This window comes from Sarcophilus harrisii, chromosome X (assembly GCF_902635505.1).
Source record: "Sarcophilus harrisii chromosome X, mSarHar1.11, whole genome shotgun sequence".
In the NCBI taxonomy this organism is placed as follows: Eukaryota; Metazoa; Chordata; class Mammalia; order Dasyuromorphia; family Dasyuridae; genus Sarcophilus; species Sarcophilus harrisii.
The window spans coordinates 73,546,869-73,569,928 of NC_045432.1; the positions used below are offsets into that span (position 1 = coordinate 73,546,869).

Genomic DNA, 23,060 nt, shown 5'->3' on the forward strand with positions numbered 1-23,060 from the left:
TTGAAATCCAGACTGAGGACTTGTGTGAGGTGACTTCCCCTCCCCTCTGTACTTTCCCGATGGTGGCTACATGCTGCATAGATAATGGTCAGAGAAAGAAAGCATTTAGTTGTCCAGAATTATTCATTATAGAAAATGTGTGTTGTAACCAGATCAACAGAGCACTGTTACTAAGGGCCCTCTGCTAGGACAAGGAACTAACTATCTGAGGGACAGCCCTGGATTGTAATAGTGTTCTTGGAATGAGGCAAAAAAGGCTACCCCTTTGATGAGTATTTTTCCTTTCTCTTTTAAATTGCAAATTCGGTCGGAAAGTCTGAGCAGGCACACAAGACACTGATGCTTCCTTCCAGCGATTTCTGATGAAGAAAAATGTACCTTCCTTTGTCTCCCTCTGTTTTGAGCCAATTATTAAGATTTCTGGCGTAGGGTCCGAACCCCGCCCCCCCATCCCGCATCCTGTAGCTCGGGCTCAAGGCCACCTTTGACACAGACATGACTGGGAGAGACCATGGAACTAACCCACGGGAGAAGGACTGGCTCCAGCCCATTCACTTGCACTTGGGTGGACCATGAGGCGTACTTAAAAACGGAAGAGGCTCTGACAGGCACAGGGCCTGGAAGGCCCAAAAGCTGGGTGCTGAGAGCCTCGGAGGTGGAGCGAAAGCAGAGGCACAGGAGCCGGAATCATTGAGCAGATTTCCCCATGTGCCTCACTGTGTGAGGCCCAATAATTGAGACTCCTAAAGCTGGCCCTGAGTCATCGGGAAGTTATGGGCAGGATACTCTGCTTCTGAGAGCAGGGAAGCATGAGTCGGGCGGTTTTCCCCCATCAAAACTAGTTAGTGCTTTAAGGATCGGATTTCATTTTAGCTGGAAAATTCAGCTATGGAGTTCCTCATTGTTAAGTAATCTTGCCTAAATGACATGTTTCTTCAATTAGCGATTGCTCCTTCTTTGATCATTAAATGTTTCTTAGTTCAAAGACCTCTTGTCAGAGAGATGCATGAATGAATAAAAAGCATTTATTAAGCTCTTTCTAGGTGCTGAGCTCTCTGCCAGACTCGGGCTATACAAAGAGAGCAAGATATTGCTTACTCTCTAGGAGCTCATTCTTTTTGAGGAAGTTATACCCTAAGGGGTTCCGCTGCAGTATGATAAGTGGAAAGGCCCAGTGATCCTTAGGGTACAGCATTGAGAGAGATGGCAGTGCCCCTCCTTCATTGATAAAACCAGGTCCATTGACAATGCTGAGCTTTTTTTTTTTTTTTTTGCCTGACATTCAAGGCCCTTTCACAGCCCTGCTCTCTCCTACCTTTCTAGCCTTAATTGCTATTAGTCTCCTTTAAGCAGTCTGCTTTGTAGCCCAATCTGTCTCTCCCCAAACCCCCTGTGCTTTCCCACCTCTTTCTTTGTTCTGTCCTTGTGGATCTGAGCTATAGCTCTCCTCTCCTTTGGCTGCTGAATTCACAGCGGCTTCCTCCATGAAGCCTTCTCCGCTTTACCCCATCCAGGAATGATTCCCCTTTGGACCTTGCCGGGTCTTGGCCATTACAGATGAACGCCATTGCATTTGTCGCACTCATCCGCATCCGTTAACTTCTCTTTCTACCCGCGATAACCTCTATGAGTTGCCTCGGAAAGTTCCAAAAACGTGGGATCCTCTCTTTGGTCCCAGGACTTTGGTACAGTCGATAGTTTGCTGATGCCCATTGACTTAGAATGAGTGAATCTGAAGGGAGTAGACAAGCAGGTTGTTTTACGATGAGTGGGAGTCGGGACGGGCAGAAGTTCAGACACATCCCTTGAAATTTGAAGGGGGTCTCTGGCGATTCTTGCAAGAGGCTGGTGCCGGAGGGAACAAGCTGAGCCAGGTGGCCCGGAAGCAAGGGGGGAAGAGACGCAAGAAGGAGCACCAGTGCAACTCCAAGTACGGGAGGGCAAGCTGAGGGCCGCCGAGCACCTGGCCCCATCCCGGGTCAGCTCCCCCCAAGCATGGTAGCCCATTGGTTGTGGCTCATGCCTTATTCATTCCCGGTGTCCAACTACAAAGTCATGTCACGATCACATGACGAATGTCTCATTTCCACTGCTGCTGCTACCACCTCCTTAATTTAGTCCTTTAATCACCTTGAGCCTGGGTGATTCCAGAGCCTCCTAACTAGTCTCTTCCTGGGTCTTTCTCTTCTGCTCCCTGTCAGGCAGCCTTGCCAGTTAACTCTCCTAAGGCACAAGCAGCTTTGGATAGCCTGGAATCAGGAGGATCTGAGTTCAAATATAGCTGTGGACATTTTTTAGCTAGATGACCCTGGGCAAGTCACTTGTTTGCTGGTTTGCTCATCTAGAATGGGGATGCTAATAATAGCACCTAATTCCCAGGGTTGTTGGGAGGAGCAAATGACATAAGAATTTGTAAAGCACTTAGCAGGGAGCCTAGCACATAGTAGGTGCTGTAGAAATGGTAGCAATTACCATGACAGTCTCCTGCTGGAACTCCTTCAGAGCCTTCCTGTTGCTCCCAAAATGAAATTCACTTTAGCGCCTTCTCATGACCACAGTAACCTTCTCTTGGCAAGCTGCATTCTGCTGGGGAAAGGCGACTTTCTCGGGGAGATGTAAACATAAGGTAATGGGGGGGAGGCTGCAGTGAAGAGGGGACGCTGGCACAGGTGGGGCCCAGTGTGAAGCGATGGATTGGAGGATGCAAAAGACTGTCTGGACGTGTTGCCTCAGCTTCTCTCGCATCCCCATCTCTTGCATTCTGGCTTCTGAACTCCTCACTCCACAGAATCACCAGTGAGCACAATCTGCTGGTTTTTTCTCCTTGTCTTTCCTGACCTCTCTGTGACATGGCCCCGTGCGCCATGGGCCAGTCCCCGAGACGGACACTCTCTTCTTCCCGGATTTAAAATTGCTCTTTGCCGGGGCTCCTCTCATCTGTCCAGAAATGTGTCCCCTGTCTGCTGAGTGAGGACAGTCCCCACTGTCCTCGGCTCTCTTGACCATCACTGGCTCTCATGGCTCAGTCCCAACCCTCGTCTGGCAGTCCGCTGTTCAATCAGACCCCTCGGCGAGCCACTTTTGTCAATCCCAGACCCCCGGGGCAGGCAGGTGGGCAGTCAGCCCACCTGATGGAAAGCCTGTGGGCTTCTGCTCAGATGGAAGGAAAGCCCACTGCTAGCGAGGGCTTAGTGCAGGCAAAACCGTGGGTTCTTCCTCGTCCCACATCGTGGGCCTGGAAGCCTGGTCTTTGCGGGGTCTCTGGATTCTAGGCCTAATTGGAGCCCCTTGTGCCCACCTTGTTGTGACCTTGGACAGATTGACATGTGTCAGAGCAGTGAGTTGACAGGCACGAATGGGGTGTTATTATTCCTGTTAATAATAATTGATCCTGGATTCTTGAATGTTTGTGTAGAGCTTCATTAAACGTCATCTGTTGTTGCTCTGGCTCTTGCCACTTTTGCTATTTATTATGTGACTGTTTTGGGTAGGGGCTCCATTCCTGTTTTCCCCTCCCCCAACACAGATCATACTCCCTCAGTGGCTTGGGTGATTGGGGAAGAGCTTCTTTGGCTTAACACCGTGCTCCTCTTGAGACCGCCCTGCTAATTGGTCTCTCCCAATTTAGCCAGGGTGCTGCAGCTTCTCCATATGTCTGGAGTCAAGGCCTGTCCAGCTAGGTGCTTGGGTGCCAGAGCTTGTGAGAATCCTCACCAGCACTAATAACGACTCCCACGGAGGGGCAGAGAGAATGAGCGAGGGAGCCGAGACCCCGTGCCGTGATTAGTGAAGGTGGCGAGTGTCCTCACGAGGTCTTCAGTGGTGCTAAGTAACTAGCCAGCGAGATCAAGGAAGGCTATGTGGTAGAGGTGACTTTTAAACATCAGGCAGGGCTGGGGATGTGGGGAGAGCAGTTCAGGCATATGGAATTGTGGGACAAAGAAACAGAGGGGAGAAATTGAGCCAAGGGGATCAGTCCAGGTTGCCTGTAATGTGAGATATATGGAGGAACTAGTAGAAAATAAGGCCAGAAGTTGGGAGGCTTTGAATGCCAGGCAGAAGAGCAACCTGGGCCAATTGTATGTTGGTGTTTTCCCCCTGGAGAATAAATTCGTTTGGTATGTGAACACATCCACACACTTCCAGTGTACTGCGTGTGCTAACGCCTTGCGTTTATTTATATAGCATCCTTTTTTTTTCCAGAGACTCGACTGTCGCTCTGTTGAGAGGCCTGAACTTGGGCTAAGTGAAAGATAGTGCCAGGCAGGGAGACAGCATTGCTTTCACAGGGGACTGTTTCTGTATATCAGAAATAAAGGGACGGGAAAAGACTCGGCAGATCCACTGCCTGTTGCCTTTGAACTTCCTCTTGCTTCAGAAAGTTGCCAGGTTAGCCTCACGTGGGGTGACAAAGCCTCCACCAAGCTGGATGTGGTGCCACCGGCCACCAGAGTTTCCTGCGAGTGGCTGGCCGCAGCAGGCTGCGATAGCACTCTGGGACGAGCTCACGCGTGCACCTTTGCGACCCTGGCGGCAAGTATTGGAGGAGGCCATGACTTTCTTCAGTTTCCTCATGGACTCATAACTCTGAAATGGAAGCTGGGGGCTGGTAGTACCTGTTGTGATTTACTTGAAGGTATTATCCGCTGTTGTGAATGGAAGAACAGATTTAAATTTGTGGCTTTTCCCTCCCATTCTTTAGATCTCTGGTAGAAGAGGAGGATCCTCACATGAAGGTATCTCTCGTTAACAGCGATATAGGCATGTCTGCCCACCTGCAGTCATCCAAGACGGGAACCACACGGTTTTTCTCAAGCAACACCCACAGTTCTGTGGTGTTACAGGTAACGTTTCTCCATCTTTCTCTCACTTCTGAAATACCAAGCTTGAGAAATGTTTGGAATGGGCCGCTATAGGCACCTTAGCAATGCCTCCAAATCAATGTTGGGGAAAGATACGTTATGTGGCATCTTGGGACTATGGGAGTTACTTTGGGCTTTGCAGTTACTTAGATGCGTGAGCCCCAGGCCATATGTGTGGGGCCCTAGGCCATATATGTAGGGCCCTAGCCTGGGAGGTCCATTTCTTTGTGGGTGCATGTGGAGGTAGGGAATACATAATGCATTTTGGAAAGGTTTCCATTGAAATTAGCTGAACGAAATGTTGGCCCTCACGTATCGATGACTTCGGTCATCTGCAGTGTTAATTCTAGACAGTATCCGTTTCCTCCGAGTACCCAACCAATGAGCTGTTCCTTCTTTATTCAGAATAGCTAAGTGAAACTTCTGTTTTAGCCCATTTTGTTTCCCAGTTAAGTCCTCTAATATGTGATATCTAATCTTTCCCTTATCATCAAATGCTTCTTTGCTCAATATTCCATAAATGTTACAATGATAAGTAATAGTAAATGCGAGCTGGAATCAGGGATGGTGGGGGAATGGCAGGCTGTATGTGCCCACTAGATTTTCTGAGATGGGTCTCTTGGTATCACTGGAGCCAAAATGTGTTCCTGTAGCCCTCAACTTGTCCTGAGAGGGCATAACAAGCTTTCCAAATCCAGAGATGTTGGATTGGGGATGAGTGGGAACCACAGTTGGATTAAGGAGGAAGAATTGTTAATGACTAAGGTAAGTGTACTTTGTTAAATCTTGTTTTGAGTTGCATATTCTGTTTAAATATGCTTATGGTAGCACTACCTAACATTTCTACTTAGCTATTTTAATAAAATTTGCTTTTAAAGACGAGACATAATTGCATGGTACAGGCTGCTCTTCTTACTCTGTGATGGTATTCGGAAGTTGGTGTCTTTGTCCCCAAGGCCACCACCAAGGTCTTCACCGATGTTCTCGGGTCCTAATTGACGGCACATGACCTAGAAAGAAATGGGCACCATTGCAAATGCACATTCACCATATAGTGATTGCAAACACCCCAGTTGAGTTCTAGTTTCCCATTAAATGATGCCGCCTGGGCTGTTGTTTGCATCCCGAGATTGGGAGCTACTCTCTCCTTGCTTATCTTGGAGATCAGCTCTCTGCTGGCCTGTTTGTTCTGTCACTTCCAAAAAGTCTGTTCCCTTCAGTGGAGGAGAAGGGCATGGTCATTCTGTCCGCTTGCAGGCAGCGGTCCTCTCCATTCCATTCCATCATCTTCCTTTTGCCCCCAGTAGAGTTGCCCACCTTCCCAGAGTACCCTGTTGGTTGTCTGTAGTTACCCTCACCAGTCTCTTGCGTTCCCACTACCGTTTTTGCAGGACTGTACTCTGCGCTTCACTTCATCCTCTCACCTGTTCTTGCTTATCTCAGTCAGCTAGTGAGTTCCTTGTGTGTCTACTTTAGCGTTTTCCCTCAGCTACCATTTTCCCTCCTCACTGGAACAGTTTCCCTTTGTGTCTGGAGAATTACATTCTGGAGAGTTTACTAGCTCTCCTGGGCCGACTCCCTGAACCATTCATTTTTTGTCTGACGCTGATCAGCCCTTTGCCAGGCTCAATAAACACTATTTTGATGTGCTAATGGACCCCAAATACGAACAGGAGCTATCGGTTAAAGCATTCGGTTGGGAACAGAACAGTCAATCAGGCACAATCTTCTCAATTACTGATCGTTGGGACATACTGGCTGGTTGCCAGAGGGCTTTACGAGTCTAGATGACATCGTATTTTCAGCTTCTATGGTCTCCCTCAGGATAATGAGTTCCATGTGTTTACTATTCGGTGGGCAAAGAAATATTTTCCATTTATTTGTCCCTAAGCTGGGTCCTTAGAGCTCAAAAAGCCATTGTTATCGGGTCCACTTTTGGTCTATGTCATTCGCGATGTCTCCGTTGAGAAATGCTAACATCTAAAGACAAGCAGCCAAACTTTCCACTGTTTGGAAAATTGGCCTAATGAGGAAAGGTTAAAGAAACAAAATTAACTTGCTGGAGAAAGAAAGACTGAGGAGTGGCTTAAATTGGTATTGTAGAGGGAGCTTGGGACGATCTGTACCTTCCCCCAGAGTTCAGAACAGGGGGAACTGAGCCTGTGTGGCCAGCTCAGGAGCGGGGGGCGGGGGGGACAATTAAACAGAAGAGGAAAATTTCAATTCCTCAGATGATTTAAAAACTCAAACAGTATATGAAGCGAGAGTTTACTTTCCCCATATGGCGGTAGGACCTGTAGAGGAAGGAGCAAAGAAGGCAAGGAAGTAGAGGACACTGGAAGCCCTTACAATAGCTTCGGAAGATGCCAGAGTTGCTGCGGGACCAGGTTGTAGAACTGGAGCATTTGGGGGATGGTCTGACTTGTGAGAGGCAGGGCTCTGACCAAGGATTGCTTGAGCATTAGTGATCCTGAGCAGGGTTGGTGAAAGAAACGAGGAAGTAAATAGGATATGGTGGCTGTTGCCAAGCTTTCAGTCGCATTATCTGTAAATAATACATCAGAGGGTGGTGGAGCCCAAGTAAGGTGAAGAGAGGACTGTGAATCCTTGGAGTCCCATGGAGATTCTGCTCCCAGTCCATGAAGAAATAGAACTTAATCCCCAAGCCAAAATCAAGGAAGGCAAAAATCATGCTGTGTGACGGGTCTCTAAGCGGCCCAAGACCGATGGGCTCCGGCATCCTTTGAAGGCTGTAAAATCCAGCCGGCAGGAGTTGGAGAGCCCCTCCCCGTCCATTCCGGAACCTAGCTACATAAGGGAGAGGCCAGGTCTGAAAAGACTTAGTCGAAAAGCTTCCTCCTTTGAGGAATGGTCGATTTGGCCACAGGAAATGGTGAATGTGCCAAACTGGTTTGATGAAGGAACTGGGGGTCATATAGAAAAAGAAGTTGCGGTTTTAGACTGTTGGCACCCTCTGTAGCTATGTGATCTTCAAAAATCACTGCCCATATCTGGGCCTCGGTTTGTCCAGACATTAGATGAGTTCTGGGATTGCATGGTGAAGTGGAAGGAGTATTGGCCTTGGATACAGAAGAGACTTGGCTTCAGATTTCATCTTTATGGCTCTGGCCAGATCCATTTATTTACCTTTCAGAACTTTACTTTGTTCATCTGTGAAATGGGAATGAGAATACCCTTCCTATTTAGCTCACGGGGTTATGGTGAGATGATGTACATAAAGGACTCGGCAAGCCATGCTATATGGGTGCCAGCCGCTTTTTTCTGCCAGCCACCTTCAGTGAGGAGGCCAAAAGAGGGTTCCATTTGGTGCAGGAACGGGCAGTGTGCTGCCCCCGGCTTGGGCCAAGAGCCTAGACAGAATTGAAAAAAAAATTTCTCCAACCCCTACTGGCTCTGCATTGTATAGGCCAGACTCCATAGCAGCAGCAGTCAGGAGCAAGGATGAGAGAGCTTTAGTTGGGGTAGATGGTGGTAGGGGGAATACAGAGGGAGAAAAAGGAGAGGATACTGGGCTGGGAAGTAGCTGGGCACTAGGGCAGTCCAGAAGGTGGGGTTGCTGCCCTCCGGGCTTTGAGCCGGGGAGATATGAGATGTGACAGCTTCCCATCTCTGTCTCTGTCTCTACCCCAATCTGTGTGCTTTTTGATGTAGGGGACAGGAAGGCCTAAAGTCAGCAGGGGAGCTAGCTGGCCTGGAGCTGAGCTGGGGAGGACCAGGAGGATTCCCATCCAGATAGAGGGAGGGGCACTGTGGGTGGAGGAGGACTGGAGCCAAGAATGGTCCAGACCCTTACTGCCACTCGCTTGGTTGCTTGCAGTCATTTCCTACCTTGTCACTTAAGTTTGTCAGTCTGCTGCTAGGTCATTCTTCCCCAGCTTATCCAAGGAGCTGGTTGGGGCAATCCTCTACTCAGAACTCAAGGACTCTGCCACCTTCTACCTAACGTTCAGACTCTTTAGCTTAGCATTCAGGGCCTTCCCCAATCTGACCCTGCCCCGCTTTTCCAGTCTTAGCTCTTGCTTTCTTTATTCCCCGCTAGATCCTGAGCCAAACTGGTATAGTATATTTGGCTGTCTTTGCTCCTGCTTTCCTATGGCTGACGTGCCCTTCCTGCCATGGACTCTTAGCATGAGAAGGGACCGTAGAGGCCATACCTGAAAAACAATGCCCCATGATTGTGCAGCTTCAGCTCAGAGACCTTTAATGAGAGAGAGAGGGATCCTGTCGCCTCACTGGGAGGCTCATTTTATTTGATGTCATGAAAACCATGATTCTGAGGTGGGGAGGCAGGGTCCACGCACTTGAGCAGACCGGGCCCTTGGGACCCGGAGCATCTAAGGACGTGACGGCCTCTACCACGGAGGCAAGGACTCTGGTCCCAGCCATTCATCTGTTTGGCTCCGGAACACCATGCTCTTCTCTCCCGGGTGCTTAATACGTGTTTGCTGACATAATTAGTTGACCCCGGAAGCCACTGACATTCAGTAGCAATGAAAAGATCTTGGGGTGTAGAGCAGGGGGCATGTGATGACAGAGACAGGGGAACAGCAAATGAGATGGATGGAGAACTCGGGTCTGGAAGAAAGGTAGCCCATAGTTTACAAGAATAAGAATCTCTGGGTGTGCCAAGGGCGGAGGGGCTGCTTGGTAAACTTGAATCAGGGTCTAGACTGTCTTCCCCTCCCTCCCAAAAAAGATGTATACATATATACATAAATACATGTCCACACACACATTTCATAGAGCACAAAACTGAAGCTTGACACAATATTATTTCTTCCCCCCAAAACAATATAGTCTAGTTTTATTACTGTTTATAGTTAGCTTGGGGAGCTATTCAATATCCCTTAGTTATTCTGAATTCTGAAATTGCTTTGATTCTCTGGGTTTTTTGGGTAGTCCCAAATGCACCTTTGTTGCTATTAAGTAGCCTCTTGGAGTTTGAAGCACCCTCTCTGCTGGGAGCCTGAGCCCTCGTCTACACACGTAGCAGCAAAATGAACAGGAGGCTGCTGAGGTCACCCGCGCTCTACTTGGTTCTTTTTTTTTTTCTTTTTTTTTTAAATTAAAGCTTATTCTACTAAAGTTGCTTGAGGATTGAATGGCTGATATTATGATCTCATTGTAGGGCTTTGACCAACTCCGTGTTGAAGGATTGCTTTGTGATGTGAGCCTCGTCCCTGGAGATGGAGATGAAGCCTTCCCTGTTCACAGGGCCATGATGGCGTCTGCTAGTGATTACTTCAAGGCTATGTTCACAGGTAGAGTGCTCTTTGGATTTTCTGTCTTAATTTCAAGTCAAGGTTTCCTGAACGTGAAAGATCCTTCTTCAGGACGGTGATACTCTGTTGGGGAAGAGCATAAATCATCAGGTAAGATTGAGGGAGGCCCTGATTTCACCTGGCAACTGGATTTAAGCTGATTTTTCATTTGTTCTCATGTTGGCCTCCAAGCATTTTTTTTCCAGAAAAAGCTGCTTGGGAAAGTGGGATCCTTTGAGAAATACTTGCTCTGCCTTCTTTTGGTGGTACCATAGCATCCTTTGGCAATTACTAAACATACTTGGATACTAGTGCTTGTACCCTGGAAGGCTTTCCCTTGATGTTATTACATAGTCTTGATAGAAGTGAGTTCTGCCTTCATTAAAATAGCTCCTTCCCTTTATCCCATTGTATTTTTCTCCAGGTGGCATGAAAGAACAAGATTTAATGTGCATTAAGCTCCATGGGGTGAATAAAGTAGGGCTGAAGAAGATCATTGATTTCATTTACACTGCAAAACTCTCTCTCAACATGGACAACCTTCAAGATACCCTCGAAGCTGCGAGCTTCCTCCAGATTCTCCCCATCCTGGACTTCTGCAAAGTGTTTCTGATATCTGGGGTAAGACTTTTGGCTTGTTGCTGTTGTGATTTACATGTTCACTTCCAGTTCCAGACTTTCCTCTATGGGGCCTGGGAACAGCCCGTCATCCCATGATTTTGCTGTTTTTTCTGATTTTTCTCTTTATATGTGTACTTTTGAATAAAGACTCTTGTGTTCCCTCCGAAGAGAGGGAATCGTGGAATGTAGACCTATCACAGAGCACAGAGGTCATCTTGTCTCGTACCCTCACTGTATAAGGGAGGGGACTCCAGTTTCTGCCTAAAGCCAAGCCCACAGGCTTCCCTTCTTTTTTCTGCATTATGACCCTTGTGATGGCTATCTTTCCCTAGAAGGCCAAATCCCATTTGTGGAACTATCTCCTTGTACTTCTGTCTCTCTTGCCTATCTTTTCCTTTGTCTTCCTTCCAGGCATTTTCTCTCTTCTTTCAAAGGGCAGTATCAGTTGTAAATCTGCTCATTTCTCCTGATCGTCTCAGCTAACCCTGGTGCATTTTCAAACCGGTCCCTTTGCTTGCTTTCCTTGCTGTTAAGAGCTGCATGCTTCAAGTTGCCAGTGATATGTTTCAAAGGAAGATTAAAAAAAATAATAATATAGCAAAGTCCAGTCTTAAATCATCACATTTAGGATTAAGGCTCTTTCTTGAGCTGCTAATCTCTAGAAAACTGAAAGTATGAAAGGAACCCAGTCTTCATTTTGGCTACCATTTCCCTCATGCTCTTTTCAGAAATGACTACTTTTGGTCCTGTTGGCATGTAGCTGTGGGCTTTAGTGCAAAACTTTGGGCAGCAGGACAGCATTAATTTATTTATAATGAAGCAGGAAATTAAAGCGTCGGGAGCTCACTGCCCCTGTTCCCTCCCCCCCACCCCCGAAGCCAGTACAGCATGCATGCCCCAGAGAGCTCTACCGGTTGATTCTTGTCATTCTGTGCTTTTGCACAGAGAGCAACTATGGCAAAGACAGTGTCGAGTATCAAAGAATGCACAAAGTACCGTGCTTTTGGCACGGTCAGTACCTAACAAATGCTCCTCTTCATTCTTTCAAAACATTTATATTTGCATTTGGATTATATTTTTATGCTTTGAAAGGAATACAATCTGGTAGCTTACATCATCCCTGCAGATAAAATAATGAACTCTCCCATTTGGGAGATCCTAAAGGTTCTTCAGTCAGATCTGTGCCATAAACATGAGTCTGCTCCTGAATGGCCCCACCCAGTGGTGACCCATCTTTGAAGGTCTTAAGTGATAATCTACTCCCTTCCTCCCTTTTCAGAGAACTCCGGCTGTTAGGAAGTTTCTTCTTGCTTCGAGGCCTGCTGGTGCCCCTTCTGCCCTTTCAGGTTGACCACAATAAGTCTGATCCTTTTCCATATGATAGTCCTTTAATTCCAATTCCCTTGAGGACTAGAAACGATTTTTCTTTTTATTCCTTTTTGTACCCCCAGCCAACAGCACGAGGCCCCGCACAACTTAGATAATCAAAGCTCTCTGGCATTAAATTGGAACAATTAATAACTGAGTTCCTGCCCTTCTCCCGACCTATTCCCCTTCTCTAGTCAAAAGGCTTCCAATTCTTTCGGCCTACCTTTATGTAGAATGGTTTTAAGTATCCTCGCCAGCCTCGTCATACTCCTTTGGATGTGACACAGCTTAATGGTGTCCTTCCTAAAATGGAGCCCCAGAAGAACAGAAGAACCCCCAAGGAAATGGAAATATCCATTCAGGTGTTTGGAGATGACCTCATTATTTTGCTTTGGCAAGGCATTAAGTCTGGTCCTATTTCTTTGCTTCCAAACCTTGTTTGACCTCCATTGTCAAATCTCTATTTTCTAGTTTATCTTGGCCAGTTATCATGACCAGAATGTCATGTCCACAGGGAATTAGTGTTCTCCATCTTCACATTATCTAAACTTGCCTTCCCCCCCCCCGAGTACATAAAGTTTATTTTTTATTAAATTTATTTTCAATGCCTGCTTTAGTTTTAACTTCACCTTCCTACATGACTGATTTAGCAATCTCTCTCGTCATTGAGCCATCCCTTCTAATGACAACAGAAGCACGCTAGCAAAGTTGACCGACACTTCAACTGAGTACCATATAGGCTGTTGAATATTGCTTTTTCTAACATTTTAATGTTCTACCATGTGGTCCAGTATCTAGAACAGGTCAGCCACTGCCATGGCTCATTCTTGGCTTCCTCCCCCACTCCCACCCCCGTCAGCCTGCCGCTTTTCTTTTATCTTGGTGTTACTTTAGTCTTCCTGCACCAACATGAACTCTTGTAGCTGAAAGGCTCTCTGTATAAGAGAACTAGATTTAGGAACTTTTCTTTTTATCTCATGTTACCTGGGTGATGGTTTCAAATGAATAACTACCAATAATTAACTGTTGAATATTAATAATATGGGCCTTTTATTTTTAGTTGTCCCTTCTTTGCATCTTTGGATCTCTTTATTGCTAGAAGTAGCACGAATGAATGCTCATTGTCCTCCCACAGCACACTTGCTGTTGTATATGAGCTCTTGAAAGGCTCAGTCCTTGCCATCAGGAAGGGAGCATTCTGGGAGTTCGCACATTATGGCAGCTGTCTTTGTGAACTGGCTGTCTTTGTCCTGGTTGTTGCCAGGTCCTTGTATCTGGAGGATACTGACATGTACAAGTACTTTTCTGAGCACCTTTAATTATTATGTAATTTCTTTTATTCTCTTTTTTGCTCTTTTTTAATCCAAAGAAGTTGAAATGGAAGGGAAGGAGTTAAAAGGGCTAGGATCTTGTTTTTTATTCTCATTTCTAAATTATATAGTGTGAGTCTCCTCTTGGATTTTGATTTGTTTATTTTCCATCCCAATGTAGCTGTCAAAATCTGTGATTAACAACCGGTGGGATAGTTATGTGCCTTTTGAAACTAACCATCATCACTTCATTTTTTTCTCAATCCTATGAGAAAATCTAGAAATCTACCCTGACAGGCATGTTGTCCGTATGCTTGTTTGCTTGTTGTCCATATGTGTATTTGTTGAGTGGGGATCCTAAGCTCTGAGTATTCAAAAAGGAAGGGAGCCCTGACACAGAGAGCTGCTGCAGCAGGATTAGGGTTCTGCCATGGCCTTCTCTCTGCCACCTAGCAAGCCGAGTGCATGGCCATGTTTTGGGGGTCTTCCTATCACTAAAATCAGAACGATTCAGAAAATAATGGGACATCAGAATAGCAGGCCTAAGCCTCCTTTCTGGGGATCAGTCTAGCAAACAAATCTGCCATCCAGTGTATGGTAGGGGCTAGGTAACTGCTGAATTACGCCTGGGAATTCCCTTCTTCTGGCTGTGGGGTGCTTCTTGTCTCACGGGCAGCATCGATTGCCAAGAAGGGGAGGGTAGAAGCCTGACTCTGAGTAAAGGAAAGTGTTTGCCGAGCTGTTACCCAGAATTGAACTCGTTTTTTTGCATAAACATTCTTTGAACATTGTTTATGATGACGTTCTTTTTAGGAAATAGTGCTTTTGTGCCTTGTGGAGGGCCTTAGTTGGTATAGTATCCATTGTCATTTGCCTCCTCTTAGTTTTTCAACAGGAGGAAAAGCCTGACTGTCCACCATGCTGCTGTCTTAGCCATCTGCCAATCTCCTATGATATTTGCATCTAAGATTTGTGTGACATGAAGACACACAATATCAGAGTAAAGAGGGCCCTGACTCAATTACTCATGGCTTAGTTTTTAATAGGCATATTTGTATGCTGGCCTTGTTCGCTGAGTTTATCCCCAGCATGACATTTGCCGATGTATTTCATTTCTTCAAGTAGAGGTTTAGTATGCAAATGACTGGGGAAGAGGAGGAGGGAAGGCGGAGAGGGGAAATGGAAGAAATGAGGGACTAGTGAACCAGGGCTGCTCACAGAAACTCTAAAGTTGAAATCTCTGTTGGGCTATATTTCTACTTTTGAAAGATCAACTCCCGAGGGCAGTGAGAGAGAGGCCCATTTTCTTGGCAGACTCTAAATATCTACAAAGCTTCCATTTCTTCTGTCACCAACTGTGGTGAATATGCACCCGTGCGCACACGCACACACATGCACTCTCATACAGACACACACGCATTCCAGACAGCTCTAGATCAAATCCAGTTACACTGAAGTCAAGGGATTTGGCAGATTCTCTTGTACTGGAAATTTGGAGCCAATACTGGTTTGTTTTGTCCTGCTTTGGTTCTGAGGTGGGCTATGATTTGGGCTTTGGTATGCCCGATTTTCTCCACCTGTCAAAGAAAACTGAGCCAAACGTGCGAGGCTTTGGAATCAAATTTTTGCAACGATTTGGTATTTGTATTTACTGGGTCCTGAGATTTCTGAACAGAACAACAAAGCTCCTTTGGGAAGGGTCTTGCATGGGAGGAGCCGAGAATCGGTCAAATCTGCACCCCCTACCCAAGCCCTTACCATCCTTGCCATTCAGAGCTCAGAAATAGCCAGCCTATACAGTTTCCCTCTCTTCAACTAAAGTAGCGTTATTTATTCATGGGAGATCCTAAACTTTGAGGAGGCAAAATGGCTTTTACAGAATTAAGCTGAGATGTAGAAAATCGGCAAAGAGAGAAAAAGGAGAGATGGCCCATGCCCTTTTGTGACTGGGCAAATCAATTGGCCTCTGAGTATCTGAGAAAACTTGTCACTTGCAGAGGAATTGATGAGCTGCAGTGGTGGAGGGAGTTTCCACACTGCAAGGAAACCCAGGCTGGCCCTACGCGTCGTGTTCTCCTTTGAATCCCAGAATGTCCAAAGAGTTGGAAGGGACCTTCAGGCCGTCTTTGGCTGGCCGAAAAGCTTCCTGCACCATCCCCTTGAGTTGGTCTTCCACCTACTGCCAGGGACAGGAAACTGACTCTGCCCCTGTGGCCCATTACGATCTGCTAGAAGGTAGAATCTGTTGTAGATAAAGCCAAATGAAACCAACGATAGTAAGATTGCCCATGTACTAATGGAAGCAGACAGCGGTGCCGATAATTACAAATAACAGCTTGTACCCTGTTTTCTTTTACTAGCCTAGATGAAGACAAAGGTGTGGAAAAAGCTGTAGAACATGGCAGCCTAATGGGGGAGATGGGATGTGAGCAGGCAGGTTCAAACAGGATACAGACAGGATAAAGCAGAGGTGTGATTCTGAGACAAGAAGGCAGGCAGGACACAGACATGAGGAGGGAGTGCTTCCAGCCATGGGAGAGAGCCTGTGCAAACACACAGGAGGTGGAGTGTCGTGTGTAAGGAAAAACAGAGATCGCTGAATTGCAAGAAGACTGGGAAGACAGGAAGGGGCCGGGCACTTTAGGAGGAGTTGCGAGGTTTTTCTATTTGCTCTTGGAGGAGATCAGGAGCTGCTGGAGTTTTGAGGAGAAGGATGGTGTGGCCAGACGGGCATTTACTTAGGAAGGTCCATTTGACAGCTCATCAGAGGATGACCTGGAGTGGGGAGTGGCTTGAGGCAGGAAGGCCAAGTGGAAGGCTCTGGTGATAGTGCAGGCATGGACCCAGAGCAGTGACAGTGTCTGAGAAAGAAGGGGGCGGGGGGCATGTGCATGAGATGTCAGCAAGGGAGAAACAGTGGGACGGGATAATTGATTGGATTTGGTTTTCCCCTTAAAATTGACTTCTAAAGAAATGATATAGTCAATAAGTACTATTTCATGTCCATCAACTTTCCACACTTCCTATTTTTATGGCCCCATAAGATTCCATTACCTTTAATATACCTACGTATTAATTGTTGAGCATGGAGATTATTGCCCAGATAGTTTGTTTTTTTACAGATGGAAGAGCCCTGCATCCTTTCTTGGGGTTTGAGTAGTGACACTTTTGGGTCCACGAGTAACCTCACTTTTGTACTTTTTATTGGCCCTTGCCTAATGGTGCTCCCAAGGGAAATGTGACCTTTTGGGGAAACCAAGAGAAAGGGGTGGAGGTAGATGGAAGGGAGGCTGCTGCTGGGCCCCTGCCAGTGTTGGAAATCACCTTGGTGTAAGATGCTGTTGCTTTTGGTTTTAAAAATGGGTGAATCTGCCTTGTGATTGAGAAGAAGATTCTAACTCTTCTGAATATTTTCAGAACTTGAATTTGACTAGATTTTCAAACATTCTAGGCTCTAGCTATTTGAGTGAGGAAAAATAATAGCTCGAGTTGGCGAGTTCTACAGAGTTTCAGCATTCTTCTGCCTTCATTGATTTTTCCAATATTTTCACAAATAAGACCAAAAAGTGATTTGAGGTCTCTGTCCATCATTCTACTGACATATGAACATTTTACTGATGCTCTTATTTTGTTTTGTGTACTCTGATGCGGTTTCTGCTGTCCCAACACATACCATACACATCTATACGTCCATGCACACCCGCCCACAAAGCCTCATGGTCCCTTTTGTCTTACCTTAATAGGTTTCTTTAGACAACTGTGTCGAAGTGGGGCGCATCGCTAATACCTACAATCTTACCGAAGTGGACAAATACGTGAACAACTTCATCTTGAAGAACTTCCTTTCCGTCCTGAACAGTGGTGAATTTGTCAAACTCCCTTTTGAACGACTAGCTTTCGTGCTTTCCAGTAACAGCCTGAAACACTGCAGTGAGCTCGATCTCTTCAAGGCCGCCTGTCGCTGGCTCCGCTCGGATGATCTGCGGATGGAGTTTGCTTCCAAACTGATGAAGAATATTCGCTTCCCTATGATGTCACCACAAGATCTCATTAATTACGTGCAAACTGTGGACTTTATGAGAACGGACAATACTTGTGTAAACTTGCTTCTGGAAGCCAGCAACTACCAAATGATGCCCTACATGCAGCCCGTGATGCAGTCGGAGAGGACCGCCATCCGCTCCGACAGCACTCACCTCGTCACCTTGGGAGGCGTCCTGAGACAGCAGCTGGTGGTCAGCAAGGAGTTGAGAATGTATGATGAGAAGTCCCAAGAATGGAAATCGCTAGCCCCCATGGACGCCCCACGATATCAGCATGGAATCGCGGTCATCGGAAACTTTCTCTACGTCGTTGGCGGCCAGAGTAATTATGACACAAAAGGCAAAACGGCAGTCGACACCGTGTTCAGATTTGATCCCCGATACAATAAATGGATGCAAGTGGCATCGCTGAATGAGAAGCGCACCTTCTTCCATCTGAGTGCCCTCAAGGGCCATCTGTATGCCGTGGGTGGCCGCAACGCAGCCGGGGAACTGGGTGAGTATGTGGAGGAGGACTTGATTCTCCTTGGATCTTGCTGTCTAGTTCAAAAGGAAGCAGCTCTCTAAAATGAGAAGCCAAAGCAGGGGCCTATTTTTCTCATGGGAAATTCTTCTCTTCAAGAAGCTGCCAGAGATCGTCTCTGTACCTTACCGGTCGTTTGTGTCCCTGGCTCCATTTCAGATATAGTTTGAAAATCAACCACTAGATCCTATATGACTTGATTTGTCTCATATAGGGCAGTTATAACTTGAATGGCAGAATCATTCCATGATTGCAATTTCAATTGTAATAGTAACTTGGCAGGAAGTTGGACCAGAATCTCAGTTCCCATATTGATATTGCTCCCGCACCCCCCATATTTAGCAAGTATATTGTTGAACAGGTAAAGCGAGTCATTCTAGTAGATTAATGATGACTATTTTCCCTCTTTGTTACCTTTTAGAAACATTACAATAAAATAAAGATAAACTCCCGAATAGCTGAAGTAGAAGAGTTTGCCATGTTTCAGAATTTACTTCATGTAATTCCTAGCCTTCTGAAAGACTCAGTCTGTCTACCTGATGCTTGGAAAACATTTTCTCTTGATGAAAACTTGGGCTGATTATGTTGCTAAGTTATTTTTTTCTTCCTAAGCCCTGATTGCTTGCGATTACAGTTTAATGTATTGGTGCTTTGGCTGCCTGTAATTAACTATACAAGGTGTAATTTTCTTATTCTAAATCAAATTGGAGTAAGAAGGCTTTACAAAAGGGAAATCAGGAAGCCCATCGTTCCCCTTTGGTAAATTAAAAGCCTGACCCCATAAAACACTTAATTATTGATATTATATCCCTTAAAAAAAAAAAGAAAAAAGAAAAAGGATCAATGATAGGTGTAAAAGTATATCACCAATACCAGCTTGAGCAATTTTAGTAGTTAACGCCTGTAAATGAAGAACTAATTTGTCTTAAGCATTATGCTTAGTGAACTGGGTTAGAATGTGGTACTGATGAGGTCAGTTTGATGGGCCTAGTGAGCCAGATTGGGTTCCCAGGGAAAGCAGCGGCATGCCCTAGATTGCGGTCCAAGTCCCAGCTTCTTCCTTCACAAATGCCTTGTTTGAAAAGGGCCTGGGACTGGGAACACGCAACCCAGCGTGTGTCATTGGCACTGCCGTACTAGAAAAAATCAGGCCCGTGTAGATGGATGCTCAGCAGCGCCATCTTTTTCTCTTGCATTGTCTTGATTAGTTTCATGAGAGAAGCGTGTTAGTGGGTTTACCCTCTTAAGGTGAATAGGCGTGTTTTGGCCATATGTGCTGGCTCCCTCCTCCCTTGGGTGTTCTCTCCAAAACCCTTTGGAATCAGCATCAGTTCATTTGGTGAAAGCCCATTTGTTATTAAGAGTGCCAGTGCCCTTTCCTCCAAAGCAATCTGTACAGTTGGTCCTACTTTAGAGCAAATTCAAGAACTTGACAGAGTAAGTAACTCCTTTGGCAGAAGCCTTTAATTACTCATTTAGTACTCCCCTATCTCTAAAACCAAGATGAAGACTGGATGCCTCAGCTAGTTCAATTCAACAAACTGTTAGTAAACTCTTATTCTTTGAAAAGAGCGATGTTGCTTCTGCTTGAGAGGCAACGTTCTTCTCAAGGCACCACAGAAATATGTGTCCCAGCTTGGAGTCTGAATAGGACCAGGGTCTTTGGATGGGCTTAGAATTTTGATTTTCTCCTGAAGGATTTGAAAAGGCATCATTAAACCTTTGTCCAGGTACCCTCCTTGTGCTGCCTATTTTGAATCAGAATGATAGTTGATATGCAAATAGCATTTAATAACCTGCAAAACACTTTACATAAATTTGGCCATTTGGCCCCATGTCAGCCTTGTGAAGTCATGACGAGTGTTACTATCTCCATTTTGTAGTTGAGGAGGCTTAACTTGGGGATGGCAGGTATCTAACTTGCGTCACCCAACTAGTTTGTGTTAGGGATCAGATGTGAATCCAGGTCTTCCCTCCAACTGTCTGTATGTCATCTCCAGCTGCCTTTCTTAGATATACCATAAGCCAGATTCTGAACTTGTGGTTTCATTCACCACTCGTTATCTACCTACTTATTTTTTTTTTTTAGCTTCTAATTCTCGTGTTTTTTTATTATAGCTTTTTTTTTTTTTAACAAGTTATATGTATGGGTAATTTTACAGCATTGACAATTGCCAAACCTTTTGTTCTAATTTTTCCCCTCCTTCCCTTTATCCCCTCCCCCCGATGGTAGGTTGACCAATACATGTTAAATATGTTAAATACAATATATGTCTACATGTCCAAACAGTTAATTTGCTGTACAAAAAGAATCAGACTTTGAAATAGTGTACAATTAGCCTGTGAAGGAAATCAAAAATGCAGGAGGACAAAAATAGAGGGATTGGGAATTCTATGTAATGGTTCATAGTCAGCTCCCATAGTTCTTTTGCTGGGTGTAGTTAGTTCAGTTCATTACTGCTCTGTTGGAACTGATTTTATCTACCTACTTTTAAAATTATTTGTATAATACAGGTAGTGTTCTCCCCTCTCCCTCTCCCCCTCCCTCCTTCCTTCTCTCCCCCTTCCCCCCTCTGACACATACACAGACACAGTCACCTGTAGAATTTCAGAATTTGGAACAGCCTGCTAGGCCACCTCAGCCAGCTGAAATTTGCCCCTGAATTCCCTCGTGTGGTGTCCCTGACGAGTGGGCATTCATCCAGCTGCCACACGAAGGCCTTCAGTGAGGAGGTGGAGCAGCACACTCCCACCTCTGATGTGGCCCTCTCTGCCATGAGATGTCATGACTGTCAGGAAGCTTTTCCTCATGTCAGGCCTAAATTTGCCTTGTTACAAATTTACGTGGTTTAGCCGAGTTACCTTCAAAAATTTTCTGTGTCCATGATCTTTGTGTGCCTGCAAGCATTTGAAGCTCAGGACTTTGGAACAGTTGGACTTCTTTGTGAATTTTTCCTTGGCTGGGTTATGGTCATGTCTCTTCCTGCCTGTCCCAGGCTCTCCCTGGTACTTTGATGGAGGCTGTGTTTGGAGATGTTGAGTAGGTCAGAAGTTCCAACTAAGCTTAAAGAGGCCAGGGCTTGAGCCTCGTGACACGGCCAGCACCAAGCACAGAACCCTCCCTGCCCTCTCCAAGCGCTCCAGAAATAATAATGCTTCCTGCTAACTTGAGCTTTTCCTTAGCTCTGTTGTAGCTACATTTCTGTGCCCCTTTTTGTGTTTTTTATGCACATTTCTCCAGGTGGAAGCATTTCATTTGAAGCCGTATGCATTGTGTCTTCCGCTTCACCAGGAGAATGAGGCCCTAAATGCCAGTTAGGCGATCGGAGCCACTTGGAAGTACAGGCAGAGGAGTGATGGCTCTCAGATTTGGGGGAACCCCTTAGCGAGCACATCCATCAGCGGGGTTTGGACTCGTAAGGCGCAGCATGACAGCCTGTCCTATGTTAGGCAGGAGCGTCCGTGCCAGCTGAGGCCTCATGCCCCTGTGCTCCTGGCACTGCGTACAGTAGACCTTTGAGAAATACTTGGAGAAATGAATTGATTATTCTTCCCTTGAGTGAAATTGTTCCTATTCTTCCTTTCTCCAGAACAACTTTGAGATCCAGAATGAATTCATATCAAGCTAATTTAATTATGTAGTGAAAAGCAGCCCCTATTCCTCAATGAGACAGACAGATGAGTTTGTTTGTGCCGACTCGTGTCGCCACCTCATCTTTCTTTTCTAATTCCATCTTTTCATGTGGATGTGTTTAGAGCTAAGTACAGAAAAACAGCATCCATTATCCACAAGGTACCACAGGCCCAAGCAGGCAGACTTCTTTCCAAAGGCTCAACTCCCTCTTTTTACAGGCAGCCCATGACCTGACAGCTACATGTAACATGTACGAGACCTGGCGTGTTGTCCTCTTCTGGCCCGGCTTACTGACTTGTCCAGTCTGGCTGGAGCTCCAGTCCTCTAGAGCACTAGTTTGGCCGCTTGGGAAGTGGAGGACTCTGACGCCCACCACCCCTATCCCACAGGCAGCACTGGACATCCATCTCTTCTCCGAGATAAAACTGCCTCTGGAGTTGTCTTGTCCACCTCTTTATTCACCCTCTAATCTCAGAATAGACCAGTAGAAGCTCCATGCGACATGTGGTGCTTTAGCAAAGGGGCTTCTAAGGCAGATGTTGCCATCCCCCCAAACATTCTTGGGATAAAGCTCCCGGTTCGCTTTCACACAGAGCCAGCTGGAGCTTAATAAAATGTTAGTTGAAGTGAATTGGAAACTCCTCTAAGAGCCCCTTACCTCATGGAAATAAGGCAGAGCCTCGTATTGGTAGCTCGTTGTGATTTTTCTAGACCTGCCCTGACTTCTGGATGTCACCCGATGCTCCCAAAGAAAGCATTTGGCTCTCTGTGACTTCCCAGACAGGGGCTGGGGCCTGGCCTGCAAAATGATGCGCCTCAGCCGCATGGCCATAGGAGAGGACAACAGGGGTGAAACTTGCTAGCACTGTGAGCTCATATAAATGTGTATGTCATTTCCTCTCTTCACCAGGTCTCTGCAAAGGATTAGGAAAGACCAGAGCCATGTCACCTCAGAAAGGCCCTGGCTTCCATGCAGGAGTCTGGCTTCCTGGCTGGAAGTCCCAGGAACTCCTAGAAATGGTTCTTGTCCTTTGAGAACACACTGGGCAACTTAGGGCAGCTCAGAGTAGCCGTTGGTCCCATGGAGAAGGAACCGCTTGCTCACTGCAATCTCTCTCGATCGTGTAGCATAAGAGACCCAGTTTCTGTTGTAGGCCAGAGGTGACAGCTGAGATCTTGGTACTTCACATTAGATGTTAATATGTCAGGCTTTGAAGACAGGAAGTAGTTGAGTGAATTCCTTTTTTGCAATTTTTGGTTTTGCAAATAGATTGCTCCTGAAATTCCCACCAGAACATAGGAAGTGCTCTAATCTCCTTTATGGCTTTGGACTCTCTTGGTGACATAGTGCCTAAGAATGGGGTGCAAGCCCCCCCATCTTTTGCCAGCCCTTCTCGCCACCCCCTCGAACCCTGCT

General features: G+C 46.1%; 1 protein-coding gene across 8 annotated transcripts in view; it reads left to right on the forward strand.

The window, feature by feature from the left end:
• The window catches only part of KLHL13 (kelch like family member 13), a 119,738-nt gene that overhangs the window by 87,802 nt on the left and 8,876 nt on the right, over nt 1–23,060 (forward strand). For all 8 annotated transcript variants that reach the window (XM_031945114.1, XM_031945109.1, XM_031945112.1 and 5 more), the window contains 4 exons: nt 4,703–4,844; nt 10,012–10,144; nt 10,569–10,765; nt 17,187–17,982. In XM_031945114.1, coding sequence (XP_031800974.1) covers nt 4,703–4,844; nt 10,012–10,144; nt 10,569–10,765; nt 17,187–17,982 — 1,268 coding nt within the window. The remainder of the gene's footprint in view (nt 1–4,702; nt 4,845–10,011; nt 10,145–10,568; nt 10,766–17,186; nt 17,983–23,060) is intronic.